Genomic DNA, 23,380 nt, shown 5'->3' on the forward strand with positions numbered 1-23,380 from the left:
TGACGTATCTATTTAGAATATAATTTGCATCCCTGCTGTCTGCTCAGGACCTGTTCAAGACCATGTTGCCACTCGCTTGCTTTGTCACAAAGCTCGCTCGAGGAGAGGACATGGATACGCACCGTCCATCTGGCATTCCTTAGATTTAATTGGCTATGGACACCAGTCATTTATCGGCTAGTGGTGCGAAAGGCTGTCAATCGTGTCGAAGGGCGTCTCCCTAACGTACGCTGAGTACCTACTGTGGCGAAACCTTTACCAGACCGTCACATTTTCCTTGAGTATATTGAAGTGTCACCGGTCTATCACATTTGCTGAGGCGACAGGTGAAATGGAAGAAAACAGTGAACAGGAAAGACCCCTTTTGAGGACAGTAAGTCATCGATAACGTAATATGTATATATCAGGTCGCCCATAATTACCTTTTTTGCGACTTAGCAAATGCAGAGATGGAGAAAGATGCTTTTGTCCGGTCTCTGTGCTGGATTGAATAGCTTTTGTATTAAAACACATGGTGTGAAAATACGATTTAAAAATGTTTTGACAACCGCACTTATGCAGAGCAACAGTTATTTTATTTAGTTTTCTAATACTGTGTCAGATGTAGCTTCTGCTTTGGGGGATGCTAGCCAAGTTGCTAGCTAATGTCAACAAGACACTCGTGGCTTTCTGTTTCTGTCGCTATGACGCTTGTGAGGAGGATGAGCGGATCATGAACTCCTCATTGACTGTCCTCTAAGACAATGTTTATGTAAGTAGCTAGCTAGCTAGTAAAGTTGACTTTTCTCTGACTGAGTTGCAAGTCAAATATTACTTTAGTTTTGACTGTTAAAATTATACTGATATGACAGCCTAGTTGGACTAGTGAGCGGGTAATTGTACTGGTGAGCGGGCTTACTGTACTTCCTGTTTTGTTGGGTGGGTCTTTCATTTTGGTGAGAGAAAGATAAGTGTTGAAGAGGTAAAAGAGCAACATGGCCCAAAACCTATATACTCTACTTATTTCTTCTGTCCACAGTGGCAGTGCTCTCTAAAGTGAGATTAGAGTTGGTAGCCTGGTCCCAGATCTGTTTGTGCTCTCGCCTGCTGCATTGCTCTCCTTGTCAAGCATAACATGTTTGGGATGGCTATGAGTGACAATGACTTGGCATCATAGCACAAACAAACTGGTACTCAGGCTAAGAATCAAGTGCACCTTTATATGTGCTTTCCCATCCTTTCTTACATTCCTCAGTCCTTCCTTAGCTGTCACTTACTAGAAGGTAAGTATACTTGCCATTCCTCCTCATCCAATTGCAGTCTTATCATAATGATGTCTTAGGAAGTGTGTGTGTTGGGGAGGTTGAGAGGGTGGAGTAACCTGACCCTTTGCTGCCCTGCTTGCATCTTTCCACTCAAGGCTGCCTCTAGTCAATCAGTGGCTTGACTGACACAGGAGACCTCAGACAAATGCCTGCTTGAAAAGGACATGTTTAATGAAGCCCAGCTTCACTCTTTGTCAGAGCTGCTCCCCTTCCATCTTGACTTGAAGAATATGTGATTGTTCTTATGTCAGCAGGGCATTAGATTTGCTCTGTTCACCTTTGGGACTGTTTAAATACAGTATTACCAGGAATGTCATCATGACATCATATAGGCCTAGCTGGTCTCCCATATTTAACCCTCAATTATACAATGTGTGGGTCTAATCCTGAATGCTGATTGGTTAATATCGCATTCCAGCCGGTGTCTATTCCACTAGTTACCATCGGCTAAATCTATGACGTTTCGTAAGTTATAAACTTGATCTCCACTATACAAAGCATGTAGACATTATCTCACATTTCTTTTAGACTAACATTTCGTTTTCAACAGCAGAGATTTGTATAAACCTTGCTGTCTGTCTCTCCGACATTTGCAACATTGTTTCAATATTGAAATTTGATCTCCAGCTGTCCCATAGTAATGAACGTGTAGGGCTCGGGAGTCGGAACGAGACAGACAGGTAGGCAGCGTTTCTCAGCCAGTTGAAATCACGAATCAGCTGGCATAATTTTTTATGGATATATACAAATAAATGTCAATTGAAAAAAGGTACAACGAAACGAAGTGAAGCTAGTTTGCAGTCTTTCCAGCTTCAGTTTGAAGTGATTGTGTTAGATGTGTTGTTGGCTAGCTCCTCTGAACAACAGTGCCTTGACAAGAAAGCACGTTTTCTGTGCCAGGCGAAATTGCACCTCATTAGCTTATTGTTATGGAAGTATCCAAATAAATGTCACTAGAAAACAGCTTAAACAAATACAAATGCAGCTACTGTTGTTATTCTGGCTGCACGTGACGTGACTGTAAGTTAGCCATAGTTGGCTAGCAAGCAAGGGATAAGAACATTGCCAGCCAGTATGGCAATGTAATATTTAGGACAAACAACATTTATCTCTTGCTTGTACAGAACAAAAAGACTGAACGACTGGTTCGCCTTCTCTGGCAAACGAACCAATAGAACGAAAGACCAGCCGGCAACCGAACCAATGGAACAAACAAACAACCAGCCGGCTTGGGTAGCAACCCTAGATTTGTGTCGGGACTATATCTTGTGGAAGGATGAAATAGTATGAATAAAAAAATCAAAATAACATTTTTAATGAAAATATATCGATCATTATTTGAATTTGTTTGTAACCCTTTGTATAAAAGTGATAATGCCTTATCACTTAAGTGTAAGCCTCCTGACCTCTCCTACTGCAAATGATTCCTCCTGAATCAGTTTATGGCATTTGTGGAGAGCCCCTGAAACTCCTGACAAACAATCATTATAAGCCTCAATGTATATAGATTTGTAAACAACCGGTGTAAACTAACAGTGAAATGCTTACGGTCCTTTCCCAACAATGCAGAGAGAAAAATAGGAAAATGATGGAAAAAATGATACCAACAGGAATAGATTAACAAATGAGGTGGAAGGGGTGGTGAAAGCTGTGGCCTGATTGAAGCCAATGCCCATCCAAATGGACAGTGCTGTCAAGGCCACAGACCTTGCATGTGCTCGGCAAGTCCAAATTAAACTACCTAGGTTTTAGACATTAATCACCCGACCCTGAGTGAAACTAGAAATAGCTTTCATTCATACACAGGCTCAGAGTACATTACTTGGTTGGCTTACTTTCCCCAACAAATGATAGCTTGTGTGTGTGTACACCAATCCCCTCTAAGTCAATTAGTGGACATGCTCCTACAGGATTTTTATGCACTTGGTGGGAAAGCTTTAGAACCACTTTTCAAGAGATGAAATTCAATCAGGCCATAGCTTTCACAACTCCTTCACCCTCAATTTAAGAATATCCCCCATAGTTTGAGATAATATGGGAATCATTTTCTCTCAAATTATTTTGGGCATTTAGACCTATAGGTCCTATGACTGACCAGCGAACTCTTCCCATATCCATTTCCCCTCAATTGCTGCATGCATGGTGACCCACATCCCCTTGCCTTCCCGATATACAGTGCATTCGGAAAGTATTCAGGTCCCTTGACTTTAACCACATTTTGTTAAGTTACAGCCTTATTTTAAAATTATTCAATTATTTGTTCATTAATCTACACACAATACCCCATCATGAAAAAGCGAAAAACAGGTTTTTAGAAATATTTTCAAATGTATACAAAAAATTTAAAACAAGAAATACCTTATTGACATAAGTATTCAGACCCTTTGCTAAGAGACTCGAAATTGAGCTCAGGTGCATTCTGTTTCCATTGATCATCCTTGAAATGTTTCTATAACATGATTGGAGTCCACCTGTGGTAAATTTAATTGATATGACATGATTTGGAAAGGCACACACCTGTCTATATAAGGTCCCACAGTTCACAGTGCATGTCAGAGCAAAAACCAAGCCATGAGGTCGAAGGAATTGTCGATTAATCGGTATATGCTTTTTTGGTCCTCCAATAATCGGTATCGGCGTTGAAAAATCATAATCGGTCGACCTCTACAATGGTCACTCTGACAGAGCTCCAGAGTTCCTCTGTGGAGATGGGAGAACCTTCCTGAAGGACAACCAACTCTGCAGCACTCCACCAATCAGGCCTTTATGGTAGAGTGGCCAGACGGAAGCCACTCCTCAGTAAAAGGCACATGACAGCCCGCTTGGAGTTTGCCAAAAGGCACCTGAAGGACAGACCATGAGAAACAAGATTCTCTGATCTGAGGAAACCAAGATTGAACTCTTTGGCCCGAATGCCAAGCGTCACGCCTGGAGGAAACCTGGTACATCCCTACGGTGAAGCATGACAGAATCATGCTGTGGAGATGTTTATCAACGGCAGGGAATGGGAGACTAGTTAGGATCGATGGAAAGATGAACGGAGCAAAGTACAGAGAGATCCTTGATGAAAACCTGCAGCACAGTGCTTAGGACCTCAAACTAGGGTGAAGGTTCACCTTCCAACAGGATAACGACCCTAAGAACACAGCCAAGACAAAGCATGAGTGGCTACGGGAAAATCTTTAAATATCCTTGAGTGGCCACGCCAGAATCCGAACTTGAACCCGATCGAACATCTCTGGAAAGACCTGAAAATAGCTGTGCAGCGACGCTCCCCATCCAACCTGACAGAACTTGAGAGGGTCTGCAGAAAAGAATGGGAGAAAATCCTCAAATACAGGTGTGCCAAGCTTGAAGCGTCATACCCAAGAAGACTCGAGGCTGTAATGGCTGGCAAAGGTGCTTCAACAAAGTACTGAGTAAATGGTCTGAATATTTACAGTATCAGTCCAAAGTTTGGACACACCTACTCATTGAAGGGTTTTTTCTACATAGTAGAATAATAGTGAAGACATCAAAACTATGAAATTACACATGGAATTATTTAGTAACCAAAAAAGTGTTAAACAAATAAAAATATATTTTATATTTGAGATTCTTCAAAGTAGCTTTGATGACGACTTTGCACAGTCTTGGCATTCTCTCAACCAGCTTCATAAGTTAGTCACCTGGAATGCATTTCAATAACAGGTGTGCCTTGTTTAATTTGTGGAATTTGTTTCCTTCTTAATGCATTTTAGCCAATCAGTTGTGTTGTGACAAGGTAGGGGTGGTATACAGAAGATAGCCCTATTTGGTAAAAGACCAAGTCCATATTATTGCAAGAACAGCTCAACTAAGCAAAGTGAAACAACAGTTCATAATTACTTTTAGACATGAAGGCCTGTCAAAATTTCAAGAACTTTGAAAGTTTCTATAAGTGCAGTCGCAAAAACCATCAAGCACTATGATGAAACTGGCTCTCATGAGGACTGCTGCATAGGATAAGTTAATTAGAGTTAACTGCACCTCGGATTGCAGCCCAAATAAATGCTTCACAGAGTTAAAGTAACAGACACATCTCAACATCAACTGTTCAGAGACTGCGTGAATCAGGCCTTCATTGTCGAATTGCTGCAAAGAAACCACTACTAAAGGACACCAATAATAAGAAGAGACTTGCTTGGGCCAAGAAACACGAGCAATGGACATTAGACCGGTAGAAATCTGTCCTTTGGTCTGATGAGTCCAAATTTTAGATATTTGGTTCCAACCGCCGTGTCTTTGTGAGATGCAGAGTAGGTGAACGGATGATCTCCGCATGTGTGGTTCCCACCGTGAAGCATGGAGGAGGGGGTGTGATGGTGTTGGGGTGCTTTGCTGGTGACAGTGTCTGTGACTTAACCAGCATGGCTACCACAGCATTCTGCAGTGATTTGCCATACCATCTGGTGTGTGCTCAGTTGGACTGTCATTTGTTTTTCAACAGGACATTGACCCAAAACACACCTCCAGGCTGTGTAAGGGCTTTTGTAGCAGGGTGAGTGATGGAGTGCTGCATCAGATGACCTGGCCTCCACAATCACCCGACCTCAACCCAATTGAGATGGTTTGGGATGAGTTGGACTGCAGAGTGAAGGAAAAGCAGCCAACAAGTGCTCAGCATATGTGGGAACTCCTTCAAGACTATTGGAAAAACATTCCTCTTGAAGCTGGTTGAGAGAATGCCAAGAGTGTGCAAAGCTGTCATCAAGACAAAGGGTGGCTACTTTGAAGAATCTCAAATATAAAATATATTTTGATTTGTTTAAATGTTTCCAAATGTGTTATTTCATATTTTTTATGTCTTCACTATTATTCTACAACGTAGGAAAAAAAATAAAGAAAAACCTTGAATAAGTAGGTGTGCCCAAACTTTTGACTGGTACTGTATGTAAATGTGTTATTTCTGTTTTTTATTTTTAATAAATGATCAACAATTTCTAGAAACCAGTTTTTGTTTTGCCATTATAGGGTATTGTGCGTAGATTGATGAGGAAAAAAACAATTTAATCAATTTCAGAATAAGGCTGTAACGTAACAAAATGTGGAAGAAGTCAAGGGGTATGAATACTTTCCGAATGCACCGTAGGTAATTCACACACATTTCCCTTGACCACACATAAGGTTCTGAGCTTTTACCACCACCTGCGTTTGACCTTGGCTCTACCTCTGTTGTCATGGAATTGTACCTCAGGTGCCAGGAGAATCGTGCCAAAAGGCTTTGTGTCCTGCTGTCTTCCCCCACTAAGATCTGAAATAGGTTCTTAGTTCAGCAGGTTCAGGCTCTCTGCTCTATTCCATTTAAAGCTCTGTAGAGGCGTTATCAAAGAAGCTGACGTCTTCCTTAATTGCTGGACTCCCGTATCCAACAAAGCCTCCATCTTCACCCTACATTTTGTACCGCATGAACCTAGACAAGACACAATGGTGCTTCTGTTCATACAGTACTGTATCTATAATGCTAGGCATAGTCTTGGGTAGGGTTGAAGTAAAGCACAGTCTGTAGTGGACTAAGACTGTAAGCCTTTAAGTGCTGTTTTTCTTGGAAGGCTCACGGCCAAGAATGTGAAAATAATACCTTTTTGTACGCTTTTGTTTGTTTATGCTTGCTTGCTTACTTTCAAATTAAATGTTATTATTTGCCCACAGAATTCTCCCCCCTCCCTAATTAAATTCCAGTCGTTAGAATTATATAAGAGTTTTTACAGCACTGAGCTTATTGCTTAGTCTATGCATGATTTGTAGGAGTGGGGTTGTGAAGTAGGTACAATGGGTTATGAGCCTAAAGGAGAAACAGACCAAAATGATGGCTGGTGAGTCTGGTCTCTGGTCTCTACTCCCTACCATTGAGGTGTATTGTTCAATCTGATTCATTGGGCCTCACCTATATCTGTGTGTGTTAGGATAAGCAGGACAGGTTATCAAATGAAAGGAAACCTCAAGAGCCCATGTAGCCCAGTAGTTAGTTAGTAAGCTTTGCTGGTTTGTGGAGTTTTGATTCTGCAGTCATATGAATTTACAGGAGGTAGCTTAGTCTGAGGAGTCTGTATACTAGCTTCTCCATGTCTGAACATTCATACTGGAATCTGGACAATAGCCTGTCTGTCTACGAGACTCAATTAGACTGAAACATTTCCTGCTCTGGATCTTTCCCAAGGTCAGGTGCTGAGAGGAGACTGAGGACAGTGGTTTAGCCGTGAGCTGGAGTGCAGAAAGGCCCCTCCCCCCCCAAAGCAGTCAACCCATCGGTTCCAGTCCGACACCTTCAGTATACAAAAGTATGGCCCTATAAATGTGCGATACGGATAACATGGACGGGATCACAGCATCCGACATTGAAACGGAATTGTACAATATTCAAAAATGCATTTAACTTAGGGAATCAACTAAATGTATTGAAAATGAATTCACTTGCCCAAGTTAATCATAAGACATGGACAAAATGCATCATTGATTCGTAATTCCTGCAACTTTCTAAAGAGACAATGAGAATTCCCCTTCTGTGTATGTGCGTTTACCACTTTGTGTAGCCGTTAGCGATGATGCTAATGAAAAGTATTCTGGTATATGGAAAGGCATTCAATTAAATGTTAACTACAAAGTAGCCTATGCTTACCAGGCATAATGATACCATGATTATTTTCATCTATCCAGTGGGTATTTGTTTTGCAGACTCTTCCATCACATGTGCAATACAAAAACATAGCTACACAACAGCCTCTTGCTGGTGCTCACTGGAATTAAAAGGTTACTACACCCCAAAATCTACATTTCACACATTTTTCCCAGACCTCAAAAGTGAACTCCTGATGTAGTTTAAGCATTGTTGTGGACCTAGAAAATCAAATGTAGTTGTTTTTCTACATAAAAAAAAACAGGGGGAAATGGAAACCGGGAATAACTGAAAACTGAATTTTAGGGAAAATTACGGAATCAGGCAAAACAATTTTACTGATTTTATAGGGCCCTACAAAATGCAGTGTTTTTATGATTTGATTGTTGGACCTCATGTTTCGTAAGTCGAAAATGTCATGTCTGTGCAAATTATGTTTTTTGGGCTATGATAGTTGTACTAACTAGACCTAGTTCAGGCATTTGTCATGTCCTCCAGAACTGGAGGGGTGTATTTTAGTTAGGTCTGGCACAATTACCGTATAATCGTGGAACTGCCGATTATGGATGAAAATAAAATTACTTTCATAATCGTTTAATATTTGTTTTTGTGGGGGACATCTGACTAAAGACAAGACAGCCAGGCATTTGTGCGGTTGAGGCCATTTCTGCGGTAACATAGGCTCTTTACAATGTGATGAAACTTTGTTACTCCTTGCTGAAAGGAAGGTGCTGTAGGAAAGTATTCTGTTGCCTAGGCATGAGCCATGAGCAAATTAGTTTTGATCAGCCATGGAAACAAATTGGCTCCATATTTAAAAAGAAGATGGCGAACAAACAATGAAGGAAAAATACAGGAGTTTTCGTGCAGGTTCAGCAAACTAGCGCAAAAATAATATTGTGATATTGTCAAAATTATATATTGTCAGAAAGAATAACTAACTATTTTTTTTCCCGCATCACTAAAAGATGGGGCCAAATCTGTGCTCCTGGCCCCAGTTTTGGATGGGTACCATAATCTTTGCCACCTAAGTGACAAGGTGATTGCTGCTTAGTTAGATTAAGAGCGTAGCTAAACAAACAAGAGTAGGCTACTCTTCCATCTATCAAAAAAATCCAGTTGAAAACACACATTTGGCTGATTTTAGAGAAGTAACCTACCTTTCTAGTTTAGATTATTTTAAATCATGCAAGATAACGGTAATAGCTGGATATAGCTTGGTTCTTGACTGGTGAGTCAAGCAATTGACTTGAATTAAAGTTGGGCGAAAATGCCAAAATATCATATATCACTGTAATTAAAAAAAAAAAAATGAAGGTATTTTATGTTTTTGTATAATAAAAGTTTGACATTTGCTTTATGAGTAGTGCGTGAATCTAGGGTGCCAACACATACATTCTAAGTGATTTCAATGGGTCTTTCTCCATTCTGTGTTGGTTGACATGAAAATGCCAGGGAGGAGTTATTGTGACAGGGTAGGATTCAAAGTGATGGTCAGTGTTTCCTAGGGGACCCTATAACCTTTGGCTACATTGAATGTTTCTTCTTAGCTACTTCATGTAGGTAACATTCATGCTTTGCGTATTCCTCTTTGATTTAGAAGATATTGTTGCACAAACAACATGCTAATTTGGGTCGCACCATCCTTGGTATTACCAGGCTGTATAGCTAGTTACGTTTGCTCAGCTAGCTAGCGATTAGCTAACTAGCAATTAGCACAATTTAGGCCCAGCTTGCTAAGAAAAGATGAGCTAGCTGTTTGCGGATGTAAGAAACACAAACTAATAGTGTCATTATAGAACGCTAGTCTAGTGGATTTATATTACGAAGCAAAGTGAAAACATATGTTGTCATCAACACTTTACCTTCTATAACGGTATTTGAATGTTTGAAATGCTTACTTACACGGTAAGGTTGTATTCGGCGCATATGACAAATAAAATGTGATTTAATTTGATGTACTGCATTGACCATGCAGACTGAACGCAAGGAGCTAGGTCTGTGTGGAAAGTAGCATGAGCGAGATGACAGATGACTCAAGTAGCAGAGTACACTATAAAAATTGGCGTTATACATGGTCTATCACATTTAACAAACAAAACATTCAAATACTGTTATTAGAGGTCGAACGATTACGATATGGATTAATCAGCCGATTTTTAAAATGTATTTATTTGTAATAATGACTATTACAACAATACTGAATGAACACTTATTTTAACTTAATACAATGCATAAATAAAATCAATGTAGCCTCAAATAAATAATGAAACATGTTCAATTTGGTTTAAATGATGCAAAAACATAGTGTTGGAGAAGAAAGTAAAAGTACAATATGTGCCATGTAAGAAAGCTAACGTTTAAGTTCCTTGCTCAGAACATGAGAACATATGAAAGCTGGTGGTTCCTTTTAACATGAGTCTTCAATATTCCCAGGTAATAAGTTTTAGGTTGTAGTTATTATAGGAATTATAGGACTATTTCTCTCTATACCATTTGTATTTCATTAACCTTTGACTATTGGATGTTCTTATAGGCACTTTAGGATTGCCAGTGTAACAGTATAGCTTCCGTCCCTCTCCTCACTCCTACCTGGGCTCAAACCAGGAACACAACGACAACAGCCACCCTCGAAGCATCGTTACCCATGCAGAGCAAGGGGAATAACTACTCCAAGTCTCAGAGCGAGTGACGTTTGAAACGCTATTAGCACGCACCCCGCTAACTAGCTAGCCATTTCACATCGGTTACACAAGCCTAATCTCGGGAGTTGATAGGCTTGAAGTCATAAACAGCTGCTGGCAAACACACTAAAGTGCTGTTTGAATGACTGCTTACGAGCCTGCTGCTACCTACCAATACTCAGTCAGACTGCTCTATCAAATCATAGACTTAGTTATAACATGATAACAATAGGAAATACGAGCCTCATTAATATGGTCGAATCCGGAAAGTATCATCTCGAAAACAAGACGTTTATTCTTTCACTGAAATACGGAACAGTTCCGTATTTTATCTAACGGGTAGCATGTTACATTGCACAACCTTCAATTCAGGGCCTAACATTTACTTTTTGTCCACCAGCCACTGTGGCAGGTAGATGTAAAAATCTTACCAGCCACTCAGATTTTTTACCTGCCCAAATATTTTTTTTACAGCTAAAATTACACAAACGTAACACCAAAAATGGATCAACATGCTTTGTAATGTTTCTTTTAACCAAAATATCACAGATGAGACAAACAATTTCACCTTCCTTTTAAAGGGTGAACGGTTACCATGGTAACGCGACATTAGTCATGTTTGCGCCTGTGCGATTGAGAGTCTGAGTAGTAGCCCAATTGTCTTCTCTTGTCGAACAGTTGAAACTCAAACATTGAAAAACAACCTAGCTTGTGAACAAAACAGTGTAAATAGCCAAGAAACACAATGACAAAGTCTCACTTCCTTTCAAGTAAATTAAACCAACTTGTCTACAGTGGGGCAAAAAAGTATTTAGTCAGCCACCAATTGTGCAAGTTCTCCCACTTAAAAAGATGAGAGAGGCCTGTAATTTTCATCATAGGTACACTTCAACTATGACAGACAAAATTAGATTTTTTTTCTCTCCAGAAAATCACATTGTAGGATTTTTAATTAATTAATTTGCAAATTATAGTGGAAAATAAGTATTTGGTCACCTACAAACAAGCAAGATTTCTGGCTCTCACAGACCTTTAAGAGGCCACACCCTCGCCATGGTCACCACTTTAGCCCCATTTTGATCCAGAAAAACCCAGGAGTAAAATGATGCCCCAGGGGGAGCACAGCACACCTCCAGCCAGGGCGCCCAGCCTTCTCATGGATGATCTGGGGTAATCTAACTGATCATGGCTACTGGTCAATCCCACCTGTTGGCTTCATGTCTCAGCTTTCCAGCCCTCTACTATACTAATCCAATCGGGTAAATAATCCTTTCAGATTAAAAGACTGAGTGAGTCTTTGGTGTCGGCCATGTGATCAGTCTCTCTCCGTGCGCAGTGGTGGATAATGGTCTCCAGAGCTGGTGGTGAGTCCATGGTGCTTACGAAGAAGAATAGACTGCCGGTTGCAGGCTGAGTCCCAAATGGCACCCTATTCTCTATATACTGCACTACTTTTGACCAGAGCCAATACTTAATAGGGAATAGGGTGCTATTTGGGACTCATATTGGTCAAAATGAGACACTGTCTTGCTGACAGTACACATAGTACATGAACATAATTGGAGAGCCTGACCTTCAAATCCGGTTTAAAATAAATAAACTGAAAGTTCGCTGGTTCGAATCCCAGAGCCAACTAGGTGAAAAATCTGCCGATGTGTCCTTGATCAAGGCACTTAACCCTAATTGCTCCTTTAATTCACTCTGGATAAGAATGTCTGCTAGAATCTAAAAATATACTGTGTCAGCTGGCGTGCCAATGCTTTGCCTCCATGTGAGATTCAGAGTTGGCCATTAGGTGTCACCCTGCCCCCGGTTTCATCAGAACTGTATTGCTCGTGAGGCAATGGATCAGATGTATGGTTCTGTCCTGTCTTTAGCCGTTCATTACTTGTTGTAGGCTACCTTTCTGTGATTGCGACTAAAAGTTCAAAATGTTATTTTATTTAGGGGGTGTAGGCCTTGGCATCCTGTTCCTTATGAAGTTACTGAGGGCACTACTTCTGTAGGGCTCTGGTCAAAAGTAGTGCACTATATAGGGAATAGGGTTCCATTTGGGACAGAGACCTTGATTTACCATGTTCTTTCTATCACCATTGTATAAGTGTGATGTTACACTGTTATTTCCCTGTGTTTGACGACCTCATGTGGCCATGAGTCTCTATGGGATTAAAAGGTGCTGAAAGACGTGTACATGACCTTGAGACTGTGATAAAGATCACTAATGTATCAGAATCAAAGGAGGCAAAGACATTTAATGAGTACATCTCTGTCTGTCCTTTTCAATTCTCCACGCCCTCTGGGTAATGTTTGTCTGTGTGTGTGGGCGGGTGTGTGCCCTGAATGCCACTGTGGGTGATTGTGTGCGTATGTGTGTGTATGTCCTCTCTGTCTGCGTGCACGTCTGGGTGCGCTCTTGGCTGTGCAAATGAAATATTCATGGTGGCGGGGGATTGGCTGCTGAGAAAGGAGCGGGCTGTCAGAGAGGAGCAGGTCTGTTTTAAGACAGGCAGCACTCTGCTTTCTCCCTCCGTATTAACACAGACGAGCAGGCAACAGCAGCCCACTATTCCAGTGTCTTAGTTAGAGCTCAGATACACACACACACACACACACGCTCACAGAAACACACACGCTCACAGAAACACACACGCTCACAGAAACACACACACACACACACACACACACACACACACACACACACACACACACACACACAGGGGAGATAACAGAGAGACAAAGCCAGCTAACGCCACAGCTGCCTCGGCTGCCGCTGATGTTTTAGCCCCGATGGAGGGGAACCATGAAGGGGAGCATGTGCTGACGGTAGGTCTGCTCTGTTTGTTTGTCTTGTGTGCACGTCCGTGTGTGTGGATGTGTGTGTGTGTACGTGTGTGTGTGTGTCTTCTCCATCTCTGATGGGGGGGAGGAGAGTCCCTGCCAGCCTCACCAACAAATGCCTCTTAGAAAAGAAATGGTCCTTCCCGCTCTTCACTAGCCCTGAGGAGCAAGAGTGGGAGAAAATGAGACAGGAACAGATATGGCTGCTTTAAAGAGCGTGAGAGAGGACTAGAGGAGGAAAATGGGGCAGCAGACTAGAGTATGCACCTTTGATAAAAATGTATAGATTATGAATATGATGTTTATTGTTTATCTATTGAATAGAAGTTGATGTCAGACACATTGAGGAAAATACATCATGTTTGGCTATTGAAATAGCCTAGATAAGGTGAGAATGACATGGAAGGTGGAAAAAGTAGACACCTGTGGTTATTAGGTTGTACATACAAGGAGAGGAAAATGTGTCTTAGAGAGGAATGGAAATGGTTTCCGTGACTGTGTAGCCTATTCTTTAGCCTATTTTCTGGGGGCGGGGGTGCATGCAGTTTGCTGCTGGCTCTGGTTTTGCGTTTAGCCCATGTGTGACGGTGGAGATGCAACTCAGAGGACTGGTGTGTGTCTCTAGAGCTATGTGACTTACGTCACCCCCCCCACCCACCCCCCCTGCCTGGAACAAGTCCCAGTAACGACAGCCTGGAATAGAGGGAACTCTGAATAGAGGGGCTCTGAAATCACTCCTACACTAAACGCCAGTCATCCACACCGATTAATTTCACATTCACACAGTCACGGTGACAAGCACCAGTGTTCAATGCTCAGTGAATTTAATTTAAAATGGTAGCCCCCATTCTAACAGATACTGTAGACTATATAATAACTGACTCTTTACACACACACAAATACAGTTTATTGGTCTAACATAATAATTGGCCAGCCAAATGACCACGGTCTCCGTAATATATATTTTTCGCTCCTGACTGCATGTGCTGTCATAGAAATAGAATGAAAAGAACTGTCGGCCATTGCGAGTGTACCCATAGGAGCAAAGCAGGAAGTAAAAGCAGGAAGTGACCCCACTGTTTGTGCTGTGATTTGTTAATTCAACTGAACTGATGCAATACGTTCCATTGCATGAGCCACATCAGTTAATATCATTTTAATGAACATTCTACATTACCAAGGAAAGTATTGCATCACAATACCAGGCAGCCATTGAGAGTGTACCCATGAGTTTACCAGTCAAATTGCCAGTGTTAAAGCCCATTTTATTAATTATATTTCTGTGTGCGCTGTTACATTGTGGGGCGTTGCCTAGGCAACCAAAGTGTCATTTGCTAGTTTCTTGTTTCAGCAAGGAACAACAAAGTATCATCACGTTTTTAAGAGTCCATGTTACCGCAGAAACAAAGTCCCGTCTAGGACTGTTGTGGTGACCGTATTACCGCCACACCGGCAGTCATGAGTCATGACCGCAATAAAATTCCAAGTGATCGCTGTTGAGTCACGGTAATCTCCTTTTATACACTCTGGATATGCCTCGGTAGTTCCCAACTCGCTAATGGCCTGGTACTCAGGGTTCTATTGTCCCAATAACCACAATGACATCAATGCAAGTGCAGTTGAAAATCACATCAAACACTTATCATCAAAACAGTATCATGCCTTTAGAACTCACCTCACTGTGATGATCAATTTGGAGAAAGAAGTTCAACAGCAGGTTGAAACAGTGTAAAACATGGTTGTTTGTGGATGTTGTTTCAACACCTAACAACAGAATGGACAGCGCTTTCTAAGGTGATGATTAATTCAAAACCCCATATGCATATTAGAGCTTATTAGGCTAATGAGCCCAAGCACGAAAGAAAAGCCTGAATTAAAATGATGATTGTGCTGTCATACAATGCATAGCCTACCGCATATTACACATGGCAGAAACACATCAAACAAAATTGATTTAAGATGTCTTTGGCACATAATTGGTCTAGCCTATACTCCAAAATTACACAAATTTGAGTGATCGCCTTTGAGTGTGGACTGTATTATTGTGCATACTGGATGGACCTTACGCTACACTCCAAAATGTCTATCCATGAGTTGGGGAGAGAACTAGCCTTAGGCGATGCTTTTTGTTCATTGATTGTGCAGGGCGGCTTACAGTTAGACGCAATTAGTGAATTTGTATTTGATTTTGAATAGATGAGTAAAAGAGAATTAATTGGGTGACACATTACCCTTAAGCTATACAGAATATTTAAAGTTGTAGAAACATCTCAAGGATGATCAATGGAAACAGGATGCACCTGAGCGCAATTTCGAATCTCATAGCTAAAGCTCTGAAGACTTAATGTAAATGTGATGTTTCAGTTTTTTTTAAAAATAAATTTGCAAACATTTCTAAAACCCTTTTTTTTTCTCGCTTTGTTGTTATGGGGTGTTTTGTATAGATTTATGAGGATTTAAAAAATATTTTTAGAATAAGGCTGTAATGTAACAAACTGTGGAAAAAGTCAAGGGGTCTGTACTTTCCGAATGTACTGTGTATACAATACCAGTCAAAAGTTTAGACACACCTACTCATTCAAGGGTTTTTCTTTATTTGTACTATTGTATACATTGTAGAATAATAGTGAAGACATCAACTATGAAATAACCCAAATGGAATCATGTAGCAAACAAAAAAGTATTAAACAAATCAAAATATATTTTATATTTGAGATTCTTCAAAGTAGCCACCCTTTGCCTTGATGACAGCTTTTCACACTCTTGGCATTCTCTCAACCAGCTTCATGAGGTAGTCACCTGCAATTGATTTTAATTAACAGGTGTGCCTTGTTAAAAGTACATTTGTGGAATTTCTTTCCGTCTTAATGCGTTTGAGCCAATCAATTGTGTTGTGACAAGGTGGGGTGGCATATAGAAGATAGCCCTATTTGGTAAAAGTCAATATTATGGAAAGAACAGCTCAAATAAGCAAAAAGAAACAACAGTCCATCATTACTTTAAGACATGAAGGTCAGTCAATTCGGAAGTTTCTTCAAGCGCAGTCGCAAAAACCATTAAGTGCTATTTATTTTACCAGGTAAGTTGACTGAGAACACATTCTCATTTACAGCAACAACCTGGGAAATAGTTATAGGGGAGAGGAGGGGGATGAACGGGCCAATTGTAAGCTGGGGATGATTAGGTGACCATGATGGTATGAGGGACAGCTTGGGAATTTAGCCAGAACACCAGGGTTAACACCCCTACTCTTACGATAAATGCCATGGGATCTTTAATTACCTCAGAAAGTCAGGACGGACACCTGTTTAACGTCCCATCCGAAAGACAGCACCCTACACAGGGCAGCGTCCTGGGGATATACAGTGCCTTGCAAAAGTATTCGGCCCCCTTGAACTTTGCGATCTTTTGCCACATTTCAGGCTTCAAACATAAAGATATAAAACTGTATTTTTTTGTGAAGAATCAACAACAAGTGGGACACAATCATGAAGTGGAACGACATTTATTGGATATTTCAAACTTTTTTAACAAATCAAAAACTGAAAAATTGGGCGTGCAAAATTATTCAGCCCCTTTACTTTCAGTGCAGCAAACTCTCTCCAGAAGTTCAGTGAGGATCTCTGAATGATTCAATGTTGACCTAAATGACTAATGAGGATAAATACAATCCACCTGTGTGTAATCAAGTCTCCGTATAAATGCACATGCACTGTGATAGTCTCAGAGGTCCGTTAAAAGCGCAGAGAGCATCATGAAGAACAAGGAACACACCAGGCAGGTCCGAGATACTGTTGTGAAGAAGTTTAAAGCCGGATTTGGATACAAAATATTTCCCAAGCTTTAAACATCCCAAGGAGCACTGTGCAAGCGAAAATATTGAAATGGAAGGAGTATCAGACCACTGCAAATCTACCAAGACCTGGCCGTCCCTCTAAACTTTCAGCTCATACAAGGAGAAGACTGATCAGAGATGCAGCCAAGAGGCCCATGATCACTCTGGATGAACTGCAGAGATCTACAGCTGAGGTGGGAGACTCTGTCCATAGGACAACGATCAGTCAGATATTGCACAAATCTGGCCTTTATGGAAGAGTGGCAAGAAGAAAGCCATTTCTTAAAGCTATCCATAAAAAGTGTCGTTTAAAGCCACCTGGGAGACACACCAAACATGTGGAAGAAGGTGCTCTGGTCAGATGAAACCAAAATTGAACTTTTTGGCAACAATGCAAAACGTTATGTTTGGCGTAAAAGCAACACAGCTGAACACACCATCCCCACTGTCAAACATGGTGGTGGCAGCATCATGGTTGGGCCTGCTTTTCTTCAGCAGGGACAGGGAAGATGGTTAAAATTGATGGGAAGATGGATGGAGCCAAATACAGGACCATTCTGGAAGAAAACCTGATGGAGTCTGCAAAAGACCTGAGACTGGGATGGAGATTTTTCTTCCAACAAGACAATGATCCAAAACATAAAGCAAAATCTACAATGGAATGGTTCAAAAATAAACATATCCAGGTGTTAGAATGGCCAAGTCAAAGTCCAGACCTGAATCCAATCGAGAATCTGTGGAAATAACTGAAAACTACTGTTCACAAATGCTCTCCATCCAACCTCACTGAGCTCGAGCTGTTTTGCAAGGAGGAATGGGAAAAAATTTCAGTCTCTCGATGTGCAAAACTGATAGAGACATACCCCAAGCGACTTACAGCTGTAATCGCAGCAAAAGGTGGCGCTACAAAGTATTAACTTAAGGGGGCTGAATAATTTTGCACGCCCAATTTTTGAGTTTTTGATTTGTTAAAAAAGTTTGAAATATCCAATAAATGTCATTCCACTTCATGATTGTGTCCCACTTGTTGTTGATTCTTCACAAAAAAATACAGTTTTATATCTTTATGTTTGAAGCCTGAAATGTGGCAAAGTTCAAGGGGGCCGAATACTTTCGCAAGGCACTGTATATATATTTTTTTTAGATGAGATGAAAGAGTGCCTCCTACTGGCCCTCCAACACCACTTCCAGCAGCATCTGGTCTCCCATCCAAGGACTGACCAGGACCAACCCTGCTTAGCTTCAGAAGCAAGCCTGCAGTGGGATGCAGGGTGGTATGCTGCTGGCTTTGATTAAACTGGTCTCATGAGGACTGCCACAGGAAAGGAAAGACCCAGAGTTACCTCTGCTGCAGGGGATAAGTTCATTAGAGTTATCAGCCTCAGAAATTGCAGCCCAAAAAATGCTTCACAGAGTTCAAGTAACAGACACATCTCAACATCATCTGTTCAGCGGAGACTGCGTGAATCAGGCCTTGATGGTCAAATTGCTGCAAAGAAACCACTACTAAAGGACACCAATAATAAGAAGAGACTTGCTTGGGCCAAGAAACACGAGCAATGGACATTAGACCGGTAGAAATCTGTCCTTTGGTCTGATGAGTCCAAATGTAAGATTTTTGGTTCCAACCGCCGTGTCTTTGTGAGACGCAGTGTAGGTGAACGGGTGATCTCCGCATGTGTGGTTCCCACCGTGAAGCATGGAGGAGGGGGTGTGATGGTGTGGGGGTGCTTTGCTGGTGTCAGTGTCTGTGATTTATTTATTTCAAGGCACACTTAGCCAGCATGGCTACCACAGCATTTTGCAGCAATACGCCGTCCCATCTGTTGTGTGCTCAGTGGGACTGTCATTTGTTTTTCAACAGGGCAATGTCCCAAAACACACCTCCATGCTATGTAAGGGCTATTTAACCAAGGAGAGTGATGGAGTGCTGCATCAGATGACCTGGCCTCTACTGTCCCCCGATCTCAACCCAATTGAGATGGTTTGGGATGAGTTGGACCGCAGAGTGAAGGAAAAGCAGCCAACAAGTGCTCAGCACATGTGGGAACTCCTTCAAGGCCATTGGAAAAGCATTCCAGGTGAAGCTGGTTGAGAGAATGTAAAGAGTGTGCAAAGCTGTCATCAAGGCAAAGAGTGGCTACTTTGAAAAATATAAAATATTTTTCTATTTGTTTAATGCTTTTTGGTTACTACATGATTCCATATGTGTTATTTCATAGTTTTGATGCCTTCACTATTATTCTAAAATGTAGAAAATAGTATAAAGTAGGTGTCCAAACATTTGACTGGTGCTATAGATATATGACTGCGGTGTCCGGTCATCATATAATGTTATGACGGTTATTTTATTTATTGACATGCTCATAAACATCATGATAATAGATTTCCATTGGCACTAGGTATATTTTAAGAGGCTTTGAACTGGTAATGAACCTTGGAATAATCTGCTTTTCTCAAGTGTAAACGTTGGCTTAGTATAGCCTAGCCTATTTGATGCCTTGTATCCGGTGAATGTATTAAACGGATTCAGTCTCTAGCCTCCCCAAGTCCCCATCACAATGAACAGTCAACAACAGTAGTTATGCAGCCCACTGAGCCCAGCATCATCACTCCACCTAGTCCTGGCCCGCTATCAAACCCCTGTCTTTATTTCCTGGCTCACCTCTCACTTTTATTACCGTTCACCCATCAAGAGACTGTCAGAGAGCTAATTGCCGTGGAAATCCACGAGCAGCAGAAGAGAAGTCGGTTACTTGCCAAATGGCACCTTTTTCCCTATGCTGTACACTACTTTCAACCAGGGTCCGTAGGGCTCTGGTCAAACGTAGTGCACTATGCAGGGAATAGGGTGCCATTTGGGACACAGATGTCAGGTCAACAGGCAGGTGCTCGCTGTTCTCCCAAGGTGGTATTTCAAACAGGAGAGAGGCGATTATGGTAATGTATAGGTGGTGTGAATCTCAATGTCATCGTAAGACAGTCCATGGAAAGGATTGGAATAGATCACTGCTGCAGTTCCCCCGGCCAGTGTGATGACTCTTGAAATCGATTATGGATGCTATCTCGTGAGGGGTGAGATGGAGACCCAAAGGCCATACTAATGAGTGTACAAAAGATTAAGAACACTTTGCTAATATTGAGTTGCACCCACCACTTTTGGCATCAGAACAGCCTCAATTCGTCAGGGCATGAACTCTACACAAGGTGTCGAAAGCGTTCCACAGGGATGCTGGCCCATATTGACTCCAATGCTTCCCACAATTATGTCAAGTTGGCTGGATGTCCTTTGAGTGGTGGGCCATTCTTGATACACACGGGAAACTGTTGAGCGTGAAAAACCCAGCAGCGTTTCAGTTCTTGACACAAACCGGGGCGCCTGACACCTAGATGAAGGGTATGCCCCGTTCAAAGGCACTTCATCTTTTGTCTTTTCCATTCACCTTCTGAATGACACATACGGAATCCATGTCTCAATTGTCTCAAGGCTTAAAAATCCTTCTTTAACCTGTCTCATACCCTATATCTACGATGATTGAAGTTGATTTAACAAGGGATCATAGCTTTCACATGGATTCACATAGTAAGTCTATGTCATGAAAAGAGCATGTTTTGTATGTGTGCACTCTCTGTTTACAGGTAGACTAGCTGTGTGTGGTAGAAACGTTTTTTTCAAGACGCATGTCACTTGTGCTGTGACTAATATGAAAAATACAATTTGTTCCATTTTAATTGACTCTTGTAAGACTTTTAGCTAGGCCTAGTTTAGATTTAAAACACAGCTTTGTGTTGTTGGCAGTCCTAAGACACACTTGCACACTGATTGCCAGAGCTGACTATTCTGCCAATCTCGTTTGTCTCTCAGACAGTGCTCTCATTTGCATTTTAGTCATTTCACAGACCCTCTAATCCAAAGCGATTTACAGGAGCAATTATGATTAAGTGCCTTGCTCAAGGGCACATCAACAGCTTTTTCACTTAGTCGGCTCTTGGATTCGAACCAGCACCCTTTCAGTTACTGTCCCAACGCTCTTAACCGCTAGATTACCACCATGAAGTGTCCTTCAAACAGTGTCCTTCACCGTGGATGCTCTTCTCCTTGGGGAACTGCCTTTGTGAGGTGTGTGTGTGTGTGTGTGTGTGTGTGTGTGTGTGTGTGTGTGTGTGTGTGTGTGTGGTGTACCTCTGTGTGTCTGTATCTGTATCTGTGTCTCTGTTTGTAGTAGCTCGAGCATACGTGCTCTTCATGAGAATGGGGGCTCAGTGCAAGAGGGGCTTGCATATTTCAGTGGAGAGAGGGGTCGGAGCAAAAGGGACCCCAATGTCAGAGATATGTACTCTCTGCATATCATGTTCCTATCCTCCTACTGTGAGTTTAACATCCATCAGCTCTCTCCGCTACTTAGCAGCAGTGTTTCTTTGTGATTGGTGGGATATCTCAAATTCTGGTGTTGCATTTAAAGCCGTCAAATACACTGATATTCTTATTCATCACTTACCAACCTAGTACCATATAGGCCTTAGGGCTGGGCGATATGGCATGACCCTAGGATGTCTTTCCCCATTCTGATTGTTTTATACAGTTCAATCAAATTTCAACCAAAAGTTGATCTAATTTGAGATAATTTCCACACTGTCATGTAGGGCTGCACAAAAATGTAGACCTTATTTTTGACCAAATATTGCATTTGCGATTTGACTTGCAATGTAGATCAAAACACTTGGGTGAACTGTTGGGCACTTTGAATACAGTGCCGTTTGACATGACAACGGATGGCAAAGCTAGGGAGGCGTTCGTGGAATTAGGAATTAGAATACTAATAGGATATTTTTGGATGCGTTATTGTGACAGGGTAGGAACCAAAGTGTTGGTCAGCGTTTCCCAGGGGTGTGGGACCCTATAATCTTTGGCTACATTAAATGTTTTCTCTTACTTCATGTAGTCAACATATTCACGCTTTGCCCCTCTCTCATTTAGAAAAAAACATGCTGATTTAGGCCTACACCAGCACTGGTATCAGGCTTTATTAGCTAGCTACGCTTGCTCTGACTCAGTACATTTAGTAGCTAGCTACCTAGGTATTGATAAGAATTAGCGGCTAACACGATTTATTCGAGCCATAACTTGCTAAGAAAAGAGGAGCTAGCTGTTTGCAGACGGTAAGAAACACAAACTAATAGTGTAGTTATAGAACACTTGCGGATTCATATTAAGAAGTAAAGTGGAAAGCAGCATGGTTGTCAACATATTGATGCATCTGCTCCGTTGACCATGCAGACCAAAGAGTAACTCCGAGGGAACTGTCTGCATATGGCCTTGTGATCGAGTAACAACAACTGCGCTCCTTGAGTGACAGGTGGTGGGGTTTGGTGAGAGAGAGAGAGACGACACAAGTAGCGGAGTAAACTATAAAAACGGATTGGTGTATCCGATTTAACAAACAAAAGTTGAAATACCATTATGGAAGGTAAAGTAAAAACCCAAAGCAGTCCCTGCGTCAGTACCATCATTTAGTAAAATACTGTATAGCACCCAGCCCTAATAGGCTTATTTCTATTGTATTAAGAATTTCTGAAATAACCTGTCTGTAATTACGGACTGGACAAGTGCAGGTGCTGCTCCGATGGTTTCTAAACCATAACGGAGCGGTCCAGTGGACAGCACACCTGGTTTTACAGAAATAAAAGCCAGAAACACTAGAGAATTCTACTTATAGCAACATTACTTTTCCCCTCTTTTAGCCATACAACATGTCCCCGTATCCAACTTAATCCAGCCAAACTCCTCAGTATAGTAGATCTAAGCCAGCAGAGTTCTGGTTCACCCTGTGGTATTTTTTTTGCATCTGTTATGGAGGCTCAGGCAGGTCAAAAATAGCCTCCTCTCCCAGTCACAATACCTCATGTGGGGCTGAAATAGATTGAGAGACGTGTCTGTCCTCGTCGGGGGGGGGACGGGGGGGAATGGTGTGAAACATCACTAATGAGGGATAAAAGGCTTTGTATTGGAGGAAGCAGAGTGATGCGCTCTTATTAGGTTTGGTTGGATTCCGGTCACATATCAAGTGTAATTATGATTATCAGT

The 23,380-nt window shown here is 41.5% G+C and overlaps 1 protein-coding gene across 7 annotated transcripts in view; it reads left to right on the forward strand.

Annotated features, from left to right (window-relative positions):
• Positions 1–232: 232 nt before the first annotated feature.
• LOC110513167 (sodium bicarbonate cotransporter 3-like) overlaps positions 233–23,380 on the forward strand; it is a 74,244-nt gene continuing 51,096 nt past the window's right edge. For 5 of the 7 annotated variants that reach the window (XM_036970625.1, XM_036970620.1, XM_036970624.1 and 2 more), the window contains exon 1: positions 233–373. In XM_036970625.1, the coding sequence (XP_036826520.1) occupies positions 332–373 (42 nt within the window). In that variant the 5' untranslated portion in view covers positions 233–331. Of the gene's footprint in view, positions 374–13,131; positions 13,446–23,380 lie in introns of those variants that run through there. The other 2 variants (XM_036970626.1, XM_036970621.1) reach the window with 2 other exon arrangements.

The sequence above is a fragment of the Oncorhynchus mykiss genome, chromosome 32 (genome assembly GCF_013265735.2).
Source record: "Oncorhynchus mykiss isolate Arlee chromosome 32, USDA_OmykA_1.1, whole genome shotgun sequence".
Lineage (NCBI taxonomy): Eukaryota > Metazoa > Chordata > Actinopteri > Salmoniformes > Salmonidae > Oncorhynchus > Oncorhynchus mykiss.